General features: G+C 31.7%; 4 protein-coding genes across 5 annotated transcripts; 2 read left to right on the top strand and 2 right to left on the bottom strand.

The window, feature by feature from the left end:
* Nucleotides 1–4712: 4712 nt before the first annotated feature.
* On the top strand, nt 4713–9519 carry LOC119604615 (female-specific protein transformer-like). The gene is made up of 5 exons (XM_037957346.1): nt 4713–4821; nt 4886–5157; nt 7554–7693; nt 8432–9082; nt 9148–9519. Exons 2-5 carry the CDS (start codon nt 4998–5000, stop codon nt 9412–9414), a joined length of 1218 nt encoding a protein of 405 aa, XP_037813274.1. The 5' UTR covers nt 4713–4821; nt 4886–4997; the 3' UTR covers nt 9415–9519.
* An 881-nt stretch (nt 9520–10400) lies between these two features.
* Nucleotides 10401–13236, top strand: LOC119604609 (zinc finger protein 14-like). Its single transcript, XM_037957338.1, has one exon. The coding sequence runs from the start codon at nt 10541–10543 to the stop codon at nt 13019–13021; it is 2481 nt and encodes an 826-aa protein (XP_037813266.1). The 5' UTR covers nt 10401–10540; the 3' UTR covers nt 13022–13236.
* A 1310-nt stretch (nt 13237–14546) lies between these two features.
* LOC119604621 (splicing factor 3B subunit 6) lies at nt 14547–15817 on the bottom strand. The gene is made up of 3 exons (XM_037957357.1): nt 15465–15817; nt 15186–15304; nt 14547–15115 (listed from the first exon to the last, which is right to left on the bottom strand). Exons 1-3 carry the CDS (start codon nt 15480–15482, stop codon nt 14887–14889), a joined length of 366 nt encoding a protein of 121 aa, XP_037813285.1. The 5' UTR covers nt 15483–15817; the 3' UTR covers nt 14547–14886.
* A 675-nt stretch (nt 15818–16492) lies between these two features.
* On the bottom strand, nt 16493–19012 carry LOC119604619 (dihydropteridine reductase). 2 transcript variants are annotated; one of them, XM_037957354.1, is made up of 5 exons: nt 18880–19012; nt 17569–17742; nt 17265–17451; nt 16875–17208; nt 16493–16814 (listed from the first exon to the last, which is right to left on the bottom strand). In XM_037957354.1, exons 2-5 carry the CDS (start codon nt 17650–17652, stop codon nt 16712–16714), a joined length of 708 nt encoding a protein of 235 aa, XP_037813282.1. In that variant the 5' UTR covers nt 17653–17742; nt 18880–19012; the 3' UTR covers nt 16493–16711. The 2 variants fall into 2 exon arrangements, with proteins under 2 accessions (XP_037813282.1, XP_037813283.1); XM_037957355.1 differs by having other exon boundaries at nt 17569–17685.
* Between the last annotated feature and the right edge of the window lie 3552 nt (nt 19013–22564).

Genomic DNA, 22564 nt, shown 5'->3' with positions numbered 1-22564 from the left:
GATTTTCTGCAAGATGTTTTATATGGAGGATAGGGTTAAATATCGGCTGATCTTCGTAAAACTTGGAGGAAGGATTTGTTTGTAATTTTAAAGAATTTTTTATTCATCCCTGCATAATTTCTCACACAACTTTTGAGCTTGCTCTGTTTTGTTGTTATAAACAATATATTTGCTTCCAAAATCCCACTTTCTGATCTCTCGGATTCCGTTTTTATTTAAAATCGTTGAAAATTTAAAAACTAAACGTAGTTGAAAACTTAGCCGGCTTACAGTCGATTTTAAGCCGCCGCCGATATATTTAGTGTCAGCCGCCGCCGTTAATATTTGTCGGCGCAGGGCTCTGGTGCAGAGACTTGCGCCGATTCGGCTTAAGCCGACTAAGCCTAGCCGCCGAACAAAATGTCAAAGCCGCCGCCGCCGAAAATTTTTCAGCTTAATACGCCTTGAAAATTTCGCCATATTTTGTACAATTTACAGAATACTTTCGCTAAATTTGTGGAATTTTACAATATAAAATGAATTTGTTTTCATTTAAGCAAGTCTTCTTTTATCTAATAATAAGCCGCTCATTGAAATTTGGCCGGTGTAGAACTTTGCTCAACGTTCGATGTACATGCTTCGCCTCAGATATTTTCGTGTTTTCGCGCCTAATTCGAGTCACTGCTTTGACTTCAAACCAGCTTCGTTGACGTCAACGGAGCTACACCTTTTTACATTGCTGGTATGTCATACCGTAAAGGGCTAGGGTATCGAACATGTGTATTTCAAATGGGAAGTGCAGTTGATGTCAATTCTGCCGACTGCGAAAAGAAATTCTGCTAGAATTTTTCGCGCCAAGCTGTTTTCTGCATTTTTTATTTGCCACAAAAAATCTGTTGTTGTGTGTGTGCGAAAATCTAAAATGACAGAAATGATATTCTTTAAATAAAAAAATAATTTTTTACTAAAAATTAAAATTAATCTTATTAAGATTGTTTGCTATACTACTATACCGAGGGTCATTGTACAAAGAAACAGCAAGTGTTGGGTTGAATTTAGTTAAATTGTTAATAATTATATGGGTTTGTTTTCGTTTAATACCCAAAAGTGTTTATCGAAATCTATATTTGGCATATTTGTGAGATCTAGAAGATTAAAAAATGTATGTAATGGTGTTAATTAATTATTTATTTATCTATAAAGAACGTCTTTCTTTTCAAGAAGGAAGCTGATTGCCGTATTCAGGGGGTATCCTTGAGATACATACTTATTATTATACCATTGATCTTAGCAGAATCACTACCATACACACATAATAGAGCGCGATGTCTGTCAGGTGTGCCTTTCAGTGAAGCTCTTGTTGTCTCCAAACACTATGGTGACCGAATATTTACAAGAAACAATTGTTAAGCCGTCTTTTATACAAATTTATAGCTTTGTAGAGAATGTCTTCACGGACCTAGAGGATAGAACCTGGCTAGGTATGTAGATGTTGTTTGGGCAAAATATTGGTACTAACCATTGTGGGCTTTAAGTCGACTTTAGATCCCTTATAGTTGTCACACTATACCAAATAAGCATTCTTGCTGGAATTAAAGTTTAAAACAAGTTTAATTCCAGTCAAACATTCAAATTTCAAGTGTTGAAATTCACTTTCATTACACTTTAATTCAATAGAATTCTCCAGTGAAAACGAAACTTGAATTCAAGTCGAACATTAGAATCTTTTTACAGTATAATTCAATGCACGAAATCTATATATGTACATACATACGTACATATATAAAATTCTAACGTTACTGACTGACTGATTCATCATCGCACAGCCTAAACGGTTTTAGCTAAAGAGCTGAAATTTGGACAGGAGGTTGGTCTCCCACCAAATAGATCCACTAAGACGGGATTTTTGGAAATGATTAGGGGGTTAAAAAAGGTAAAAACGGGTAAATTCGGTAACCTCGTATCTCCTAAACTATAAAAGATACAAAAACAGTTTAAAGCTTATCGTCATTCATTTAAAAAATAAGCGGACAGGTGTCTGGTACTTTTTTCAAATTCGGCTCCTTTGGGGAATAAACGGGTAGAAACTGTAATTTGGTACTTCTTTTGCACCCCATGTATCTTTTTTGAATCCTTCATAACTTGACGAACAAATAAAAATATGAATTTAGTACTTTTTGGATATTCGGACGTTTAAGGGGTGAAAATTGTACCTATTTTTGGTACTTTTTTATAAAACATTGTTTTTGGTTTATTAACTTATACATATGAATACAAAATAACGGGCTCCCAATACGATGTTGCAACTGGTACTTTTTTGACTTAGAACTTAGAAACATGTAATTAAGCACTTGAGAATCTATAAAAGTGGACTTTTTGGTACTTTTTCGTTCTTCAAAAGGTACTTTCTGAGTTTTCTATTAAATTGAACATAGAAACATGAAATTATGCACGTAGAGCCTGGAGTAAATGAGAATCTATAAAATGGCACTTTTTGGTACTTTTTCGTTCTTTGACTGGTACTTTTTGAGCTTGCTACAAAATTTGAACCTCGAAACATGAAATTAAGCACTTAGAGCCTGAAGTAAATGAGAATCTATAAAATAGGAACTTTATCGTACTTCGACTGGTACTTTTTGAGTTTTCCATAAAATTAAACCTAGAAACATAAAAATAAATATGTAGAGCCCGGAGTAAATTATAATTTATAAAAAGGGACTTTTTAGTACTTTTTCGTTCTTCGACTGGTACTTTTTGAATTTTTTATAATATTGAACCTAGAAAAATGAAATTAAGAATGTACAGCCCGGATTAAGTGATAACATTTAAAAGGGGACTTTTTGGTACTTTTTCGTTCTTCGACTGGTACTTTTTGAATTTTTTATAATATTGAACCTAGAAACATGAAATTAGGAATGTACAGCCCGGATTAAGTGATAACATATAAAAGTGGACTTTTTGGAACTTTTTCGTTTTTCAACTGGTTCTATTTGAATTTTCTACTATAATGAACCTAAAAACATAAAACTAAGCAATCAGGGACTTGAGTGAATGAAAATTTAAACTGGAGTATTTCTGGTAATTTTTCGTTCTTTAACTGGTACTTTTTGAATTTTCTAAAATATTGAATATATAAACATAAAATTAAACACGCAGTATCCTAATTGAACGAAAATTTATCTCGCTTACGTCCATTTTGCAAAAAGAGCTCGATATCAATCGATATCTCTATAGGCCATAATTGACCCTGTCCCCTTCATTAATTGATTTTAACGTTTTTTACGTACTTAATAATACCATAATAAAACAATTTTTGTTGGAACGAAAATATGTATATGAAATCTTCTTGAGAAAATGACTTAAACGCACATAAATGGATTTCAAATGTCGACGAAAAAAAACATTTTTAGGAACCGAAACCTACATTTATGAAAAATAAAGTTATGAGGATCGGTCCGCCAATATAACCCTCTTACAGAAAATCAGTTTATAGCTAATACATCATTCCAAAAGTTATCATTATGATAGAATTATGGTAGAAATAAAAAAATACTTTAAATTATATATATTATTGATCCAATTACACATTTAAGTCCCTAATCCGATAATTACGGTGACGTTCTTATTAATCTAATGATCGGACCACTTCCGAAATTTTCTTTTTTACGACATATGATTTGCCGAATATAACTCTTACTTCTTACTTAATTTAATCATAAATTACCGCTAAAATAGGAATAGTCTGCCTTTAGAGTTGCGAGTTTTCGTACATTCTAATAATGTTTTCAAAGTGAAACTTTTGGAATATTTTTCAATCTCTTTGTGATCCCTTTAAATGATGTTGTTCTGGAAGAACTTTAACATCCATGTAAACATTTTGGGTAATAAATTGGATGACTACCAATGAGGGGAGCGGAACCTCCCATATGAATTAAATACAAAAATTCGTTTATCTGGGAAACTAATATAACTAAATTCTTAAAATTTTGCACGAGCAACTTTAATATTCATCTGAACATTTTGGAGAAAAAAGGGCGGACTTTCATCTGGGGGGCTTGGAGCTCCCATATGAATTAAATAGAAAAATTCGTATATCTGAGAAACTATTAGAGCTAGAATTTCAATTTTTACTGAAGAACATTTAGAGAATAACGGGCGGACTTTCAATGGGAGGTTTGGCACTTCCCATATGAATTAAATACAAAATTTTGTATATCTGGGGAACTATTAGATTATTCGAAATTGCAATAATTTGCGTGGAATCTCCCATATGTAACAAATTGTATATCTGGAAAACCATTGTAGTTAGAATCATCAAAGTCGTTAAGTGGGTTATATTGCTTTTAGGGTAGCACAGCACACTGGGTATAGCTAGTAAATAAACATTATTGATCATTTTCTTAATGCAAAATTTTTTAGAAACTGATTTTCTGCAAGATGTTTTATATGGAAGATAGGGTTAAATATCGGCAGATCCTAGTAAAACTTGGAGAAAGGATTTGTTTTTAATTTTTAAGAATTTTTTATTCATCCCTGCATAATTTCTCATGCAACTTTTGAGTTTGCTCTGTTTTGTTGTTATAAACAATATATTTGCTTCCAAAATCCTACTTTCTGATCTCTCGGATTCCGTTTTTATTTAAAATCGTTGAAAAATTAAAAACTAAACGTAGTTGAAAACTTAGCCGGCTTACAGTCGATTTTAAACCGCCGCCGATATATTTAGTGTCAGTCGCCGCCGCCGTTAATATTTGTCGGCGCAGAGCTCTGGTGGCGTGAATTTTGTGACAGAATAAAAACAAATTTTCTGCGCACGAATTAAACAAGTTTTGTTATAAAAAAGTAATATATAAATAATTTAAATATAAACTAATTTAGTAAAAAATACTTTCTTCATACCTTTAAGAAAAAAGGTAAACATTTTCCAGGTATCGTCTACAGCCAAGCAGCATTAAACAATATTTTCACCAAACTACCACAACAACTGCATATCATCGGCAACAACAACACTTAACAATATGGACTCCATTGCAACAGGATTGGCAGCATCCTCAACTCTGGAGGGAACAAAATTTAAAATTCAACAATCCATACCCAGCGGCTCCATAAAGAGGGGACCTCATGCTATTGTCCGTACGGCCGATTTAAATGATGGCATTAATATTCAACGCAGATTTGGTAATTTTCCTTTAAAACCAAACCTTATTGCTGCAGTAGTTTTCTTTTCGTTTAGTTTGTTTACAATATTCTATTTACCTACAATAACAATTTATTAGTCAATTTGGGATTTAGTTGAAAAAAAAAGTACAAAAAATTCATAAATTAAAAAGTTAAACAACATTTAAGCTAAATATTTGAGTGCCATCAATTTCCTGATGGCAAAGTGGAAAAATAGCTTGTCCTTGAAAGATGGGACTTCTTCAATCAACATACCATTTTTTTGGGAGACCAAGGATACAATCAATTGGCGGCAAAAGGCAATAAAGGCTCTTAAGAGTGTGAGTATGAATATTAATTTTTTTATTTTAAAGCTATAATTTTATCAAAAAAAAAAAAAAATTAAAATTTTTATAAAATTTAAGTAATTTTATGTTAAAAATCTGAATAAAAAAGAAAAAAGTTAATAATTATGTATATGTATAGTACAACATAATTTTTAAGTTAAAATAGTAAAGTAATTAAAACAATGAGGAAAAAGTATTAACCCGCCGATTAAGTATTAACCAGGCATAGAAAATTAAAATTTTAAAATAGTACTTAACATATAACAAAAATAGTACTTTTTTAAGTTTTAAAGTACTAAACAAATTTTCCGCTAGACTATAGATACACTACACAATAGATTAGACTAGACTATACTATAGACTAGACTATAGACCACACTATAGACTACACTGTATACTATACTATACTATACTATACTATACTATACTATACTATACTATACTATACTATACTATACTATACTATACTATACTATACTATACTATACTATACTATACTATATTATATACTATACTATACTATACTATACTATACTATACTATACTATACTATACTAAAGATCATAAACTATCCTAAAGACAAGATTATAGACTAGACTATAGACTTAAATATATACTACACTATAGACTATAATATCGACTAGACTATAAACTACACTATTAACTAGACTATAGACAAGACTACACTATATACAGGTGTATTGATTAATATGTAAACTATTTATGAAAAGTTTATAAGTTAGAAATGTCGTGAGAGTTCCACGATATTTTTCGATATCAAAAAGTACTGGATAAAGTACTAAAGTACTGAATTATCCATGCCTGCCGTACTATCTATCTAAACTGATTTTCGTAAGGAATATCGACTGAAGTCGGTAGAATATTCAATAAATTAAAAGTAATCTATGATTTTTTTAAAATTCTGGCCAAATATCTGCTATAACCATGACCGAACATTTAAAAGACTGACGTTGTCGGAGTCAATTCACGTTGTAGTATTGTATAACACATAAGACACCCGCTATAGTGTTGAATTTTTCTTAAAAAAATAAAAAAAATTATAAAAAATACTTTACAAATCTATTTAAAAAAAGTGATTGTTCTACACTAATCGTTTTTATGTTATATTTACTAAAAGTTAAAGCTTTATAAATTATAGACATATTTTGCAAAATTGAATTTATAATTGAATTTATTATTAAATTCCTTTATAGATTAATAATTATGTTTAATTAATAAGAATGTATGCACTTTTTAATTATATATCCTATTACATTTATAATTTCCATTTTATATATGTTTATGTTTGTTTAAATCTTCCTATTTCAATGGAATACAAAAAATAAACTTTAAGTTAACTTTATATAAAAGTAAGTTAAGTATAATGATTTTCAGTAAAATATAAAACAATCAACAATCAACATACCAAATTTTGAAGATTCCGGCAAAGGTTTTATTTTCAACATTCAAAAAATTTTCCTAAACAACAATCAACATACTATTTATTAAAATGGACAACATCAACAAAACTACAATCAACATTACCTAAACCCAACAGCAACATGGCAACAAAATACAAAAGTATGGAAGTCTGAATGAACGAAAATGTTCCTCTCAACAATCAACATACCAAAATTGAAAAGATTTTATATTTAAATACCATAAAATTGGAATCATTTTCTAAATTTAACATTCTAACAATATAATTTAAATTTCAAAATTAAATTTCTTTTAAATATAAAGTAAATTACAAACAAAATCCCTTATTAAAGTAAATTTAATTAAAAACTTTTGATCATTAAAAAATTAACTGATAAACAAAGAAATATTTACATTCTTATAAAGTTTTTAACATATATTTTAAATAACGAAAAATTTTTTTTTAAAGTTCTTAAAATAAGTTAAAATTTCTTTATACATTTTTCAGCATAAATTAGTTTTAAAACTAAATATTATAATATTATTATTATTATTATCAACTTTAGCAACATACGAAAAAAATATGTTTGTTTCCAGGGATAATTATTACCGTTTATTATAAATTTATTATCTTTTTATCTCTATGTTTAGGTGAAGGTTCCAAACCTTTATTTGATCGCGATGATATTGCAGTTAATCAAACAACCCTAGATGCTCGTGATACTAATAATTTAGATCATGAGCGCAATACGGGCTGTAAAACTAAAACAAATCGTAGAAGTTCTTCGACAGTAAGTAATTGTTTGTTTTTAACAAAAAGAAAATTTTATGATGCAAAATGTTTCTTACAAATCAAATATATAATTACACTGGGCAACAGAATAGCCCTACAAACTAATTGGATGAAAAGACGGAGTGATCTTTTGTCTGTCCGTATGTTTATTGAAAATAAATTTCTTCAGTTTCCAAATGTTATATCATTTTATGAGACATTCTTTCAAGAATTTTGATATTTGAAACCAAAATTGGTCCCGAAAAACCTTGAGTTTCATAATTGGTCATATCTCCTATACAAAGCCTTCCATCTTCTTAAAACCGCTTAATGGTAAATAACTCATTACATAATCATTCTGATAATTTTTTTGTCCTGATCAATATATAATTGGTCATAGTTCTCATATAAAGTCTTCTTCTGAAAATCACTGAATCGTAAATAACTCCTCATATAATGATGGTATCGGAATAAAATTCCATATGAATATGTTTTGTATATATTCAAAACATTCTGCTAAATTTTTGCAGCATCGAACCACAATTTGTCATGGTTCCCATATAAAGGAACAAATTACGGCCCAGGCCATACATTAAGACAGGTAGTTTAACTTGAGTTTATAATATATAATATCGGATAAACATTGACTTGAAAATTCATTAAATTCGTTTGGCCAAAAAATTCAATTGACCAGTGTAAATATATAATACGCAAACCAATACTGCTATCTAACATAAAATTTAAACTGATGCTTAAGGTATCAAGTTCACCGGAAAGATATCGTCATCGGGACATTAAAAAGCATTCCTCGCCGACTTCTGGACGACGTAAGACACCGGAAAGATCTGGGCGCAATGAAAGACCAACACACAGCCATGATAAACATAATTATAATGTAAAATCTAACAATACAATGACTGATAAATATAAAAGGAGTCGTAGAAGTAAATCACGTTCACCACCACATAACGCCAATAAGAAGACTGTCGAAAAAGTTCCTTACTATCGTGATGAACAACGAGAAAAAGATCGTATAAGACGATTATATGGACGTTCACGTTCTCGTACACCACCAGCAGCAGCAACACTATCGTCATCTACCAAGCGACGTATTGAAAGTCCAACGAGACGACGAAGACGTTCAACTAGTAGAGAGCGTCGTAGACATTCACCATACCACCGTAACGTAAGAAGAGACTATAGAAGTCGTCGATCTAGAACACGTTCAAGAACTCGTTCTCCTCCAAGGCGTGAACGTCACAAACATTCTAGTAGATCTAGCAGAGAGCGAGACAATGAGCACAAAGAAGATGCTAATTCTTTAACAACTGCTATTATACCCGCAACACCTCAGATTATTCCTATACCAGTGCCTGTGCCAGCTGAATATGCTGCTGCCTATACATTCGTATGTTCATTTCAATTCTATCATTGTTAGTTGCTAAATATATTTACAAAATATTTCATTTACAGCCCGGCTGGACAGCTCCACAACCAACCTGGCCACCGTCTCACCCTCGGCCGCCATCCGCTTCACATTTTGCTCCCTTTCCCATGTGGACTATGATGCCTCCTCTTAGACCACCACCTCATCAAGCGTCTTATGGTGGTTTGCCACCACCAGCTTTAGCCTATCCACCAATGGCAGCTTCATATCGTCCTCATGCACCCCAAAGATATCCCCAACCAAGACACAACAGCAACAACTATCAAACTCGGCCGAAAAAGCCCTCGAGTTAGATGTTTTTTTAGATTAAAGTATAAATAGTATTTATTCTATTGATTCAGATAGTGTGGGTGGAAATTTTGAATGAATATAATAAAATTTTGGTTTTTTATCTTAAACTTTGAATTGTTTTTTAATTATTGCAAAATAAATTTACGAGAAGTGCTTGCTATTCTAAATAATTCAAAATTTACTTGTTTTTTCTAATTTAAGAACATTAATATATTCTTAAATTTCAGAGGCAGGTATCTAATTGAATTTCAGAAAATTTAATACATAATTTCACAAATTTCTATTTGTATAATTTTCCAAACGTATTTCAGAAAATTCGGTCGCATTTTTGTCTCTAGTTTAGTCAGGAAGTGGACTTTTATATTTTCACTAAAAAAGCATTTTGGTAAGAAATGAATGTGATCACAGATTTTTATCTTTTTTTGCCTTAGCTTAGCCTGAAAATGGACTTTTATTTTTGCTTTAGGGCCTCTAATTTAGCTAGAAAATGAACTTTTATATTTTTACTCAAAAAATCGCATTTTGGCAGGAAATAAAAGTGATCATAGATGTTCAAACTTCTCGTCCAAGGACCAAAAAAAGACTAAATTTTTCAAAATAAAAATTGCATTTTAGTAAGAAACAAAAATAATCAAAGTTTTGATACATATGTACATACATATTATGTTAATAAAATACCCTCCCTAATAGAATTACCAAAAAACAATTACATCTGGCAACTTCACTCTCATGTAGTTTTGTTTTTTTTTTTTTCTTTTTGACATTAAATCTAACAAGGGCTGCCAACTCTAAATAAAATAAAACTTTATAGAATTCAATTTTGTTGCGTAAATAAACAACATTCATAAATTTCTAATATTAATTAAACTATTTGTTTTCTCTTTCAATGTTTATCTTAAATTCTACTTAAGTTTTAGTATTTTAAATATAATTGCATTTGTCAAATAGCTGCCAATTGTAGTGCGAAACTTGGCAACCCTTTTTAAAATGGGAGAAAATATTGACGCGTAGAATTTTTTTTTGTTACATTGAAGGATTATCATTTTTTTCTCTCAATTTCGGAAAGATTCTGTTGTAAAAAAAGTATTAAATTTCTAGTTTAAAATTAGTGAAAAATAGATTTCCACAATGGATATTCATTCCATTTGTCGTATTTGTTTGGAATATTTGCAAAATGGCAATGCTTATGATTTGTTTTTAGTGCCTGGTTTGGCCAAAAAATTGTGTATGTGCACATCGTTGTCGGTGGAACCACAGGATGGGTTCCCAAAGAACATTTGTGGGGTTTGCTACACCCGCCTCAGTGATATGGCCGACTTTCAGAAGTTGTGCGTTGATTCGGTGCAGAAATTCCAGGAAATGATGGCCAACAATGCAATTGTTTGTGCACCGACGTTTGATATTATGGAGGCCCCCGCTACGGCACCTATTGAGGGAGTTCAGATGCCTGAAGATGAAGATGACCATTTGAATTTTGATCCCTTGCTAACCAATCACAAGATGGAGATGCTGGAGAATGAGGAGGACGTCTTTAAGATGCTGGAAACAGTCGATAAAGAGGAAGTGGAAGAAATTCCCACCAAGGTTGAGGAAGAAGAAATTAGTGATGACTCCAGTGAAGAAGATCGGGACAGTGATGATGACTTTCAATTTCCCGAAGGCGGGGATAATGACGATGAGAGCGAAAGCGACGATGACAAACCACTGGCCTCTAGAATACGCAGCATTAAGAAAGAAATCAAAGAGGAGAATGATAAATCGGAATCAGAATCTAAAGATCCAAAAGTTAAACCGAAACGTAAGAGGATACCTGCTGCTGAACGTCATTTGCATCGCATTATCGAATGTCATATTTGTCATCAGAAATTCAAAAAGACTAAAAACTACGAGGAGCACATGAAATACCACAACGACAAGTTGCCCTTCCAATGCGAAGTTGAGAACTGCAAACGAGGCTTCACCACCGCCTACGGTTTGCGTTTGCATGTTGAGCATTGCCACGACGAGACTGTTGAAAAGATTCCTTGCACTCAGGAGGGCTGCGACATGATGTTTACCCGTCGCCGTATACTCAACTGGCATTTGAAGAGAGTGCACAAGCTGGCCAAGGAAGATGTGCCGAAATCGTATCCTTGCAGTGATTGTGAAAAGGTATTCAAGTGTCCCATGGCTTTGAAGAAACACATGTTCAAGCACACTGGCCAGGAATTACCCTTCCCTTGCAACATATGTGGCAAACGTTTTGTCATTAACAGCGCTCTTAAGGATCATCTAATGCGTCATGCTGGTATTAAGAACTATGTATGTCCCTACTGTGGTGTGGGCAAAACCACACGCCAAGAATGGAACACACACATTGCCACTCACAATACCGAGAAGAAATTCAAATGCCACCTCTGCCCTCATGCTTCACACAACAAGCAAAATCTACGTATGCACGTAAGAGTGGTACACGAGAAGATCAAGGACTACGCTTGCCAATATTGTGGCAAACAATTCGGCAAATCAAATGCCTGCAAAATGCACGAGATGACACATACCGGCGAGAAGAGATGCGAATGTAAAGTATGCGGTAAACGTTTCTTGTACCCGAAAGGTCTAACTAAGCACTTGAAGACCCACGAGAAGCGTGTACTAAGAGCTATAGAGGTGTATCGGAAGCGTCAAGTTGAGTTGGGAGAAGTGCCAGCAGAGGCCGCAGAATCTGATCAATTGCCAGATTTACCAAACCCGGAAAACACCCAGGAATCACATCAAAAGGTGGCAGATGAGATTCTCAAGGTTTGTGCTGATTCCGTTAATGCCATACCCAAAGATCCCAGACGCGTAGAGCGCGTGGATATTGCCGACTTAGCTGGTACTGCTGTCAATCCCATTCCGCAAGTAGCTCTGCCTTCCTGGTCGCCCCAGATTAATTTCATGATGAAAGAAGGCAAATACACATGTCCCGATTGTGGTCAGGGCTTCAATGGTTCTGGTAATCTAAGACGCCATCATAAGATTGTTCACCAGGGCGTCAAAGATTTCGCCTGTAGATTCTGTCACAAGCGTTTCGCCAAGGCTCAGACCCTTAAACATCATGAAATGACACATACCGGTGAAAAGCCACATGCCTGTTCTCACTGTGATATGCGTTTCATTCAAGTGGTGGCTCTCAAACGCCACATGAAAGTTCACCAGGAAAGACCCACATACATACCTCAAGCTGCCTTCAAGGCCAAAGAAGAGTTGGTTAAACAGGAACGCAAAAAGTACGCCATCAAACGTGAACAGGAGCAGGAGCGTGAAGCAATAGCCGAAGAAGCTCGCAAACAATTGGAGGAGCTTAAGAAACGAGAAGAAGACCTACAACGACGTCAGCGTGAGGCTTTAGAAAATCTACCTAAAGCCATACCAAAAGAACGTTTGCCGCCCGGGGCAGATATTTCCATTGCCACCAATGTTTTACCAAGTGATTTAAATAGTACTGCAATAACAAACACAACTAACACTAGCACAGACACAACAGCAACTGCTAATAACGAACCTTCAACTTCGGAAAGTGCTCTCAAGATGGAATCACAAGAACACGAAGATATTTCATACCCACAAGTTATGGGCAACTATTAAAGTAATTTGTAGAGCAAATAAAAGCAAAACAACAAAACAAAACTACTTACTAACTGTACACGTTTATAAACGTGTCCTATACATACGATACTATTGCAAGACATGAATGATGGAAGAACAGGCCGGGCTGTACGTTAATGATAACGACATATAAAGCTCATGATATATAGAAAGGATTTTAAAGCTTATAAATGCATTTTAGTAATTTTCAAAACTATATGTACTCTTAAAACGCGTACTTAACGCGAACAAAACAACAATTAACATTAATTCAAAACTGTATAATTCAAAATATTATTGTATTGTAATTTTTTCCTTTTTTCGTTTCGTTTTATTTTGATTTAACTAAGATTTACTTTTAAGATTTCTATTTATGGTTTAATGTGTTTTTTAAAGATTTTCTTTTTCTTTTCCTCTCAGTTCATTTTGTTGCAATAGCCAAGATTTATTTGAAATAGAATAAAATAAAATTTAAAAAATATAGTTATTTTAACACCATTTGTACACAAGCAGATACAAAACAACAACAACAACATACTTTTAAGATTGTTCGAAATTTATAACTTTTATTGTAATTTTGTGAACACAAACACATATATTTGCATTCAAAATTTAATATGTAATACTATGAGAAAAATATACATACATAAATAATATAGTTAAACCATTTTTTTAACTTTTTCAATTGCTGTTATTTAAAAAATGCGAGATGGAAATGTTGGGCAACGGGCTAGTGTTTTTTAAGTACTAATATTATGATCGCAAAATCATATAATGTTCGATCGATTGAATTTTCATTAGAAATTGAATTGCTCTATAAATTGAATATTCACTGAAATATTAAAGTTGTAGAATTGATTGAGTTTTAATATTCCAAAATTCCATTTGTAGAAAAAAGAAGTACCAAAAAGTTTGGTCTTATGGATTATCATTCCATCAGGATCCTATATGTCTGATTATACATATTTCTAGATTCAATATTGCAGAAAAACCGAAAAGCACCAGTTGAAGAGCGAAAAAGTACCAAAATACCTTTCCTACAGATTTTCATTCACTGAGGATTTAAGTTTCTAGTTTCAATATTATAGAAAAGTCAAAAAATACCTTTTGAAGAACGAAAAAGTACCAATAAGTCCCCTCTTATAGGTTCTCATGGTTAATTTCACGTTTCCACGTTCAATATTGTAGAAAACTCAAAAAGTACCAGTTAATGAACGAAAAAGTACAAAAAATATCCTTGGTACCAGAGTTACAAATAGCACCCCATTTTTTATTTTTCCCATATGAAGCTGTATGTTGTTGTTTTTTCTTTTTGTCACAGAATGCACAAAAATTAAATTTTCCGAGTTTGCCTCGGATTTATGCTCATATATCCATTACTTATGGACCGATTTTACTGATTTTAAATAGTGATCTCGAAATAATTATTGAAAATTCCAAATTCGCAGAAATCTGGGATCTTACTGATACTACACTTGATCAAAAACTTAACCCCCAACATACCAAGTTTTAAATTAAAAACAAATTGTTTTCCAGTGCGTTTCTATTTTGCAATTTTTTTTGTTAATTTTACATTTGCTTGTTATTTTTTATGATGAGAATGAATACTTGTATAAAATGATTGATGATTATGATATATTAAGTCAGGATTAGATTATACATCTTCCTGACCACAGTCTTAATGAAAATGTTATTAATGAGATGATGTTTAAAGTAAAAAAGGAATTAAAAGAAAAATAAAACAAAATTAATAATTTTTAGATAATTTGCAAAAACATTTGCAGATAGTAAAACATCGAAACATCTTTATAAGACAAAATAATAAACTCAGAAAAGAAATAGTCTTAGAAACGTATGAAAAGTTCTTAAGGTTGTTCCGGTGTTTTTAGATTGTATTTCGTTTTGATGTTATTCAACTCCTCCTGTTTCTTGTCCACATCTAAACGTTTAAAGGCCTTATTCGATTGATAATACAAGACCACCAGATAACGATTACAAACATTGAAGCCAGACAAGTGGTCACAAGCGTTTTTGGCATCAAATATATCCTCATAGACAACAAAAGCAGTACCACGGGTCTCAGGTGTATTGCCACTAAAACAAAGAGAAAAACAATCTATTAGTTTTCCTAATTAATAAATCCCTAAAATCCTCAACAACTTACACTCTTATTTGTCGTATGGCCCCAAATTTTCCAAATATATCATACATTTCTTCAGATGTGATTTTGTAGGGTAAATTACGTACATACAAAAGGCGATTGACCTCAGGAGGTAAACGTATCTTGAAAAGTTAAACGAAAAAAAAACAAGAATTAAAATGTATACACAAAGCCACACACATACAGGCAACGTTGCTAAACGTTTCGTTTTGCAAACAAGTTAAATAATTTTAGTAAAAAACTCCCTTAAAATTAAATAGGTATAAGAAAAAGAAAACTTACATTGTTGCGTTTATTCATAATGAAATTGCAAATTCACCGCTTGTCTTGCTGATGTTATACCTCAATGGGCAACTACTCTGCGTCCGAGCCTTCTCCTTAATAAAGCGTGTCTTATTTCTTGCTTTGCCGTTCGAAGACTGATTCACTTCAGTTCTCGCTGTTCTAGTGGTAAATTTATTTCTTTGTTTACAGTGTAATGCCGTTTAAAGGTCCTTTGTCCTTTTGTTTGATACACTATTTAACGTGTTTTTTCTGTAGTTTTCTTTTTTTTATTTTCTTTTTGATATAAAAACAATAAAACTTTTTTCGATGTCTGCTTAGAGACCGGCGTCAACAAAAAAATTAACGACGTTGGCCAATGCTATAAAAAGCAACGGCTATGATTTTATGCCCGTGGCGGCAAATTGTATTCTCTTTTACTGGCAATGATGACAATAAGTTATTTCCTAGTTAAATGTGGCGTTTTTAGGTATATTTTTAATTCAGGGATGGAAAAATTAATATTATTATTTATTTTTTTGCTATTTTACTAGGAATAAATCGATTTTCTTTATTCTTTTACCAAATAAATTTAGACGATTTTTCTCTAGAAAATTTCATCAGAAAATCGAAAATCCATTAGAAACTTGAATTTTGACTAGAAAATTTAATTTTCGCTAAAAATTCTAAATTTCAATTAAAAAATAAATTTCATTAAGAAATCAAAATACATACTACTAGAAATTTTTACTTATACCAAAAAATCAAAATTTCACTAAAAATTTTTATTTCTCTAAACAATCGAAATATTATTAAAAATGGTAAATCACTAAGAAATCTAAATTTTACTAAAATATCTAAATTTCAGTCAATATTCGATATTCAAACTAGAAATTAAAATTTTCAATAAAGAATTAAGTTAGATTTTCAACATTTTATTGTTTTAAATTTATCTCCTACTGTCATGCCTTTGATTTAATAAATGATTTAAGATGTTTAATTTTGTTTCTGTATTATTACTTGATGTCAAAAGGTTATCCCATTAAAAATTTCGTTAGAATTTAGTATGTAGAACATATTTTATTTTACTTTAACTTATAAGCAAGCGAAATAAAAATTTACAATAATATGAGTATAAATACATATTTTTAATAATATGCTTTAAAAACTAATACAACAAATAAACAACTGGAATATTTATTATTAACGAGAATTCGATTCGATTCGTGATCCCTATTATGTCAGCTTAAAATATTACAATGAGACACTTAAGCACTTTCCACTAGTTGTGTGACGGAATCTTTGGTAATGAGCTGTAAAAGAGCACCGGATTTAGGGCGTTCTTCTCCCTTAGTCCACTTGTGGAAGAGACTGTAAGTAGCATTAAATGTTAAGATACATTATTTTTACTTTATGGGAAAATGTACTTACCTAGCAACTTCAGTTAAAGGAGTCCAGGTGGTGAAATCAGCCTTAGGCATCCATTTACGATTCATGGCAGTATCCAAAGTAACAGGTAAAATAGAAACGACTAAAGCATCTTGTGGTAAACCAGAATCTTTGCTAGCCAAAGAGCGTGTAAGCTGATGAACAGCAGCCTTAGCCATACCATAACCTATCATACCAGGAGTACCTTCTAAAGCAGGTTTAGCACCAGTAAGGGCCAAAACGCCACCCTCTTTCAAATGGTGAGAAGCTACGGTAGCCGAAATAGCAGAAGTCCAAACACTTTGACGCCACATTAAATCAGCATTTTTAGCCAAGTCTAATAAAATAATTGAAATTTACAACTAGAAAAATATAATATTATTTTGCTTATACCTTTTTTGGCATTACCACCGGCCCAGCCGCCAGCTACACAAATAACAGCATCCAATTTTTCCCCTTTCAAGGTTTCAGCAACTTTAGTTAAAACCACTTGCTCCTGTTCGGGCCAAGTAGCATCACGGGGCACTACAATGCTAACATCAGCCTGGTCATTTTCACTTAAATCTATGCTGCCAACCCACTGCAACAAATAATTGTATGTATAATAAAAAAATATGAATTAAGTGAAAGTTAATTTTTATATAGAAGGTCAATTACTTGGCTAATTAAAGCAGTTTTTTTAATTTCAAATACTCACATAATTATTGTTTTTAAAATGTGAAACACATGCAGCTCCTAAAGCTCCTTTACCACCGTATACCAACACACGACCGACAGACATTATAAGATTTTTTGTTAAGTTTAAAGAAGCCAGCTACGTCAGAGAGAGAAAAAATCCAACCAACCGTTAGGGAGGAATGTCAAGATAAGACTAAATATAAATTAAAGTATTCTTAAAGTAACAACAGAGTCTGTGGGGCAATAATATACTATATACACATGCAATACAACTACATATACTATAATAAATCGATTTGTTTTTAGCGGCAATAACACTTGAATGGGGAAAGGGAATCTCTATACTTGTTGCTTGCAAAGAAACTTATATTTAATTCATTCTCAAAGCCGGTTCATGATTAAGTGGCAAAACCTTTAACAATAAAAATAAAGCTTATTTTTCTTACGTATGTATATTAGTATAGTGTATTGTTCTTTCTGTTGAATGTTATGAGAGTTGGTATTAGAAATAAAATGTATTTTTGTCTTAGTGTTAATAAAACTATACAGAAAAAAACCTAGTGTAACAGATACTATGCGTTCTGTTTACAAGCTCTCAACATGTATCTAAAAAATACACGATTTTTTTTTATTTTTTCAATAGATAACCTTGAACCTTTATGAAATTACACTAGCCGTCAAAAATTTCATTAAACTCTTCAACAGCACTTAACAATTTTAAATAGTTTTCACTATAATCTTGTCTGTAACTTCTCCGCATTCTTCACTACAACCAAATATAGTCCTGACAATAATCTCCTTATAATCTTAGCTATAATATAACTACTGTCTGGAATACAGTCGCACTATGGACTTGTCTGTAATCTTTGTATAGTCTTCGCAATAATAGTACTATTTTTCCTTTAATATCACTATAGTCATCATTTGACTTTAACCCGACTATTGTCCTGACAATATCATTATAGTCTCATTCTGGTCTTGACTATAGCCACACTAGTATTTACTATAGCCTCACTGTATATGTATAATCTCACATTATACATGACATTAGTGTCCATATAATCTAGATTTCAGAATAAGTATGTATATATAGTCTTATAATCACACTATCTACATTGTAGATTCTACAAACACAAAACAAAGCCTAAAGAATGTCCACATTTTTTAGATACTAGTCTAATATGTTTGTACTTATGTATGTATATTGTCTAAATTCTTCGATAATAATCCTTATTTCACCGGCTTTTGGAACTTTAATAGTGGTACTAAAATTATTTTTTGTTTTATTAAACAAATTATATTTTTGTTTGTGTGCACTATAAATGCTTACCTTTTCGAATTATATGAAATATAATAATGGAAAGATTTTCCACACGATTTTCACTTATTTTGTAAACAACAACAATTTATCTACTTCTCTTTTTCATTAGTTTTCGCAAGTGCGGCAAACAGAGCCCTGCGCCGACAAATATTATCGGCGGCGGCTTAAAATCGAATGTAAGCCGGCTAAGTTTTCAACTACGTTTAGTTTTTAAATTTTCAACGATTTTAAATAAAAACGGAATCCGAGAGATCAGAAAGTGGGATTTTGGAAGCAAATATATTGTTTATAACAACAAAACAGATCAAGCTCAAAAGAAATTATGCAGGGATGAATAAAAAATTCTTAAAAATTAAAAACAAATCCTTTCTCCAAGTTTTACGAGGATCTGCCGATATTTAACACTATCCTCCATATAAAACGTAAAAACAAAGATATTTTATTTGTTTATTTACTAGCTACACCCAGTGTGCTGTGCTACCCTAAAAGCAATATAAATAAGAAATCCAGTTAACGATTTTGATGATTCTAACTACAATGGTTTTCCAGATATACAATTTGTTACATATGGAAGATTCCACGAAAATTATTGCAATTTCTCTAAATGTTCTTCAGTAAAATTTGAAGATTCTAGCTCTAATAGTTTCTCAGATATACGAATTTTTCTATTTAATTCATATGGGAGCTCCAAGCCACCCAGATGAAAGTCCGCCCTTTTTTCTCCAAAATGTTCAGATTAATATTAAAGTTCTTCGTGCAAAATTTTGAAGAATGTAGTTCTATTAGTTTCCCAGATAAACGAATTTATGTATTTAATTCATATGGGAGGTTCCGCTCCCCTCATTGGTAATCCCCCAATTTATTAATTGTTCTTCCAGAACAACATCATTTAAAGGTATCACAAAGAGGTTGAAAAATATTCCAAAAGTTTCACTTTGAAAACATTATTAGAGTGTATGAAAACTCGCAACTCTAGAGGCAGACTATTCCTATTTTAGCGGTAATTTCTTTATGATTAAAATAAGTAAGGAGTAAGTGTTATATTCGGCAAATCATTTGTCGTAAAAAGGCAAATTTCGGAAGTGGTCATATACATATATATATGGACTTTGATCACGTTACCGTGATTTTCGGATTAGAGACTTAAATGTGGAATTGGGTCAATTATGGACCAAGTTCTCTATAATTTTAAGTATTTTTTTTTTAATTCTACCATAAATCTATCATAATGATAACTTTTGGAATGATGTATTAGCTATAAACTGATTTTCTGTAAGAGGGTTATATTGGCGGACCGATCCTCAAAATTTTATTTTTCATAAATGTAGGTTTCGGTTCCTAAAAATGTTTTTTTCTTCGACATCGACATTTGAAAGCCATTTATGTGCGTTTAAGTCATTTTCTGAAGAAGATTTCATATACATATTTACATTACATATTTTCGTTCCAACAAAGTACGTAGAAAACGTTAAAATCAATTATTGAAGGGGACAGGGTCAATTATGGCCTATAGAGATTTCGATTGATATCGAGCCCTTTTTGCAAAATGGACGTAAGCGAGATAAATTTTCGTTCAATTAGGATACTGCGTGTTTAATTTTATGTTTATATATTCAATATTTTAGAAAATTCAAAAAATACCAGTTAAAGAACGAAAAATTACCAGAAATACTCTAGTTTAAATTTTCATTCACTCAAGTCCTGATTGCTTAGTTTTATGTTTTTAGGCTCATTATAATAGAAAATTCAAATAGTACCAGTTGAAGAACGAAAAAGTACCAAAAAGTCCCGTTTTATATATATAATTTCATGTCTATAGGTTCAATATTATAAAAAATTCAAAAAGCACCAGTCGAAGAACGAAAAAGTACCAAAAAGTCCCCTTTTATATGTTATTACTTAATCTGGGCTGTACATTCTTAATTTCATGTTTCTAGGTTCAATATTATAAAAAATTCAAAAAGTACCAGTCGAAGAACGAAAAAGTACTAAAAAGTCCCTTTTTATAGATTATAATTTACTCCGGGCTCTACATGTTTATTTTTATGTTTCTAGGTTTAATTTTATAGAAAACTCGAAAAGTACCAGTCGAAGTACGATAAAGTTCCTCTTTTATAGATTCTCATTTACTCCAGGCTCTAAGTGCTTAATTTCATGTTTCGAGGTCAAATATTGTAGCAAGCTCAAAAAATACCAGTCAAAGAACGAACAAGTACCAAAAAATGCCATTTTGTAGATTCTCATTTACTCCGGGCTTTACGTGCATAATTTCATGTTTCTATGTTCAATTTAATAGAAAACTCAAAAAGTACCTTTTGAAGAACGAAAAAGTACCAAAAAGTTCCCTTTTATAGAACCTCACTTAATCCGGGCTCTACATGCTTATTGTTATTAGGTTCATTATTATACAAAAACTTAAAATGTACCTTTTGAAGAACCAAAAAGTCCCCTTTTACAGGTTCTCACTTAATCGGGACTCTACACGCTTTCATGTTTCTAGGTTTAATATTATAGAAAATTCAAAAAGTTCCTTTTGAAGAACGAAAAAGTACCAAAAAGTCCACTTTTATAGATTCTCAAGTGCTTAATTACATGTTTCTAAGTCAAAAAAGTACCAGTCGTAGTACGATAAAGTACCAATAAGTCCCATTTTATAGATTCTCATTTACTCCGGACTCTACTTGCTTAATTTCATGTTTCTAGGTTAAATTTTATAGAAAACTCAAAAAGTACCTTAATTATTAATTTCATGTTTCGATTTCAATATCATAGAAAACTTAAAAAGTACCAGTAGGAGAATGAAAAAGTACCAAAAAATATCACTTGGTACCGGTGTTCCAAATAACACCCCATTAGCATATTTAGTGTTTCTTGAATAAAATCAAATTTCCCGTTTTTCCCCTTTTGGTACTTTTTTCCTCCCCATTAACGAAAATTCTGTACCAAACAGTTGCAACATCGTAGTGGGAGCCCGTTATTATGTATTCATATGTATAAGTTAATAAACCAAAAACAATGTTTCATAAAAAAGTACCAAAAATAGGTACAATTTTCACCCCTTAGAGCGGGTTTTTGAGATGGTAATCAAATGCCAATTAATAATCAGATTAGTTAATCTAAAAATAAATTTAATCTTATGTTAATCCCCTTTGATGTTTTTGAGTACAAGATTAAACTTCGCAGTGTTGCCATACAAAACAACAGAAAATGTCACTGTTTGTTATCAAAACAATGCATATTTTATAAAAAAGAAGAAGACAATTGTAAATTTAATATGAAAATTAATGAAAACTTAAATTAAAAACAAAAAAGTGTATTTTGAAGTGTCCATAATTTATACTAATCAACAAATAGAACATTTTAATGTTTATATTTATAAAAATTTTATTAATTTTTTTGCATCAGCTGTTTACACTTTTGCATTTCGTGCTTAAGATTAAACGACCTCCATTGGGCGCTTAAACTTGCAAACAAAATTAACTAATTGAGTACTCAAAAACATCTTTCGAGGATTAATTTTAATTTAATCGCTAATCTTTCACCTAAAGATTGGCCCTAATTAACTTTGTGCTATAATAAACATATAATGAACAAAATTTGTCAGTAACTCTTTAACAGTAAAATCTTTTTTGTAGTAAATTTTTTTATTAAATGTGAATCGTGAGCAGATTAGTGTTAAATTTTAACAGTAATG

This window comes from Lucilia sericata, unplaced genomic scaffold, assembly GCF_015586225.1.
Source record: "Lucilia sericata isolate MDLA Ls3-8-SP2 unplaced genomic scaffold, ASM1558622v1 Contig000409F_arrow, whole genome shotgun sequence".
Lineage (NCBI taxonomy): Eukaryota > Metazoa > Arthropoda > Insecta > Diptera > Calliphoridae > Lucilia > Lucilia sericata.
Note: the sequence above shows the minus strand (reverse complement) of the source record. Positions and strands in the feature narration are given on the sequence as shown.

Bases quoted from the DNA above. Each gene is read 5' to 3' on its own strand.
- LOC119604615 (XM_037957346.1), top strand. From the start codon at position 4,998: ATGGACTCCATTGCAACAGGATTGGCAGCATCCTCAACTCTGGAGGGA. The intron at 5,158-7,553 runs GTAATTTTCCTT...CTCTATGTTTAG, and splicing joins TAATATTCAACGCAGATTTG to GTGAAGGTTCCAAACCTTTA. The intron at 9,083-9,147 runs GTATGTTCATTT...TTTCATTTACAG, and splicing joins ATGCTGCTGCCTATACATTC to CCCGGCTGGACAGCTCCACA.
- LOC119604609 (XM_037957338.1), top strand. From the start codon at position 10,541: ATGGATATTCATTCCATTTGTCGTATTTGTTTGGAATATTTGCAAAAT.
- LOC119604621 (XM_037957357.1), bottom strand. The intron at 15,116-15,185 runs GTAAGTTGTTGA...TCTTTGTTTTAG, and splicing joins GCCATACGACAAATAAGAGT to TGGCAATACACCTGAGACCC.
- LOC119604619 (XM_037957354.1), bottom strand. From the start codon at position 17,652: ATGTCTGTCGGTCGTGTGTTGGTATACGGTGGTAAAGGAGCTTTAGGA. The intron at 17,209-17,264 runs GTATAAGCAAAA...TTATTTTATTAG, and splicing joins CGGTGGTAATGCCAAAAAAG to ACTTGGCTAAAAATGCTGAT. The intron at 16,815-16,874 runs GTAAGTACATTT...TGCTACTTACAG, and splicing joins CCTTTAACTGAAGTTGCTAG to TCTCTTCCACAAGTGGACTA.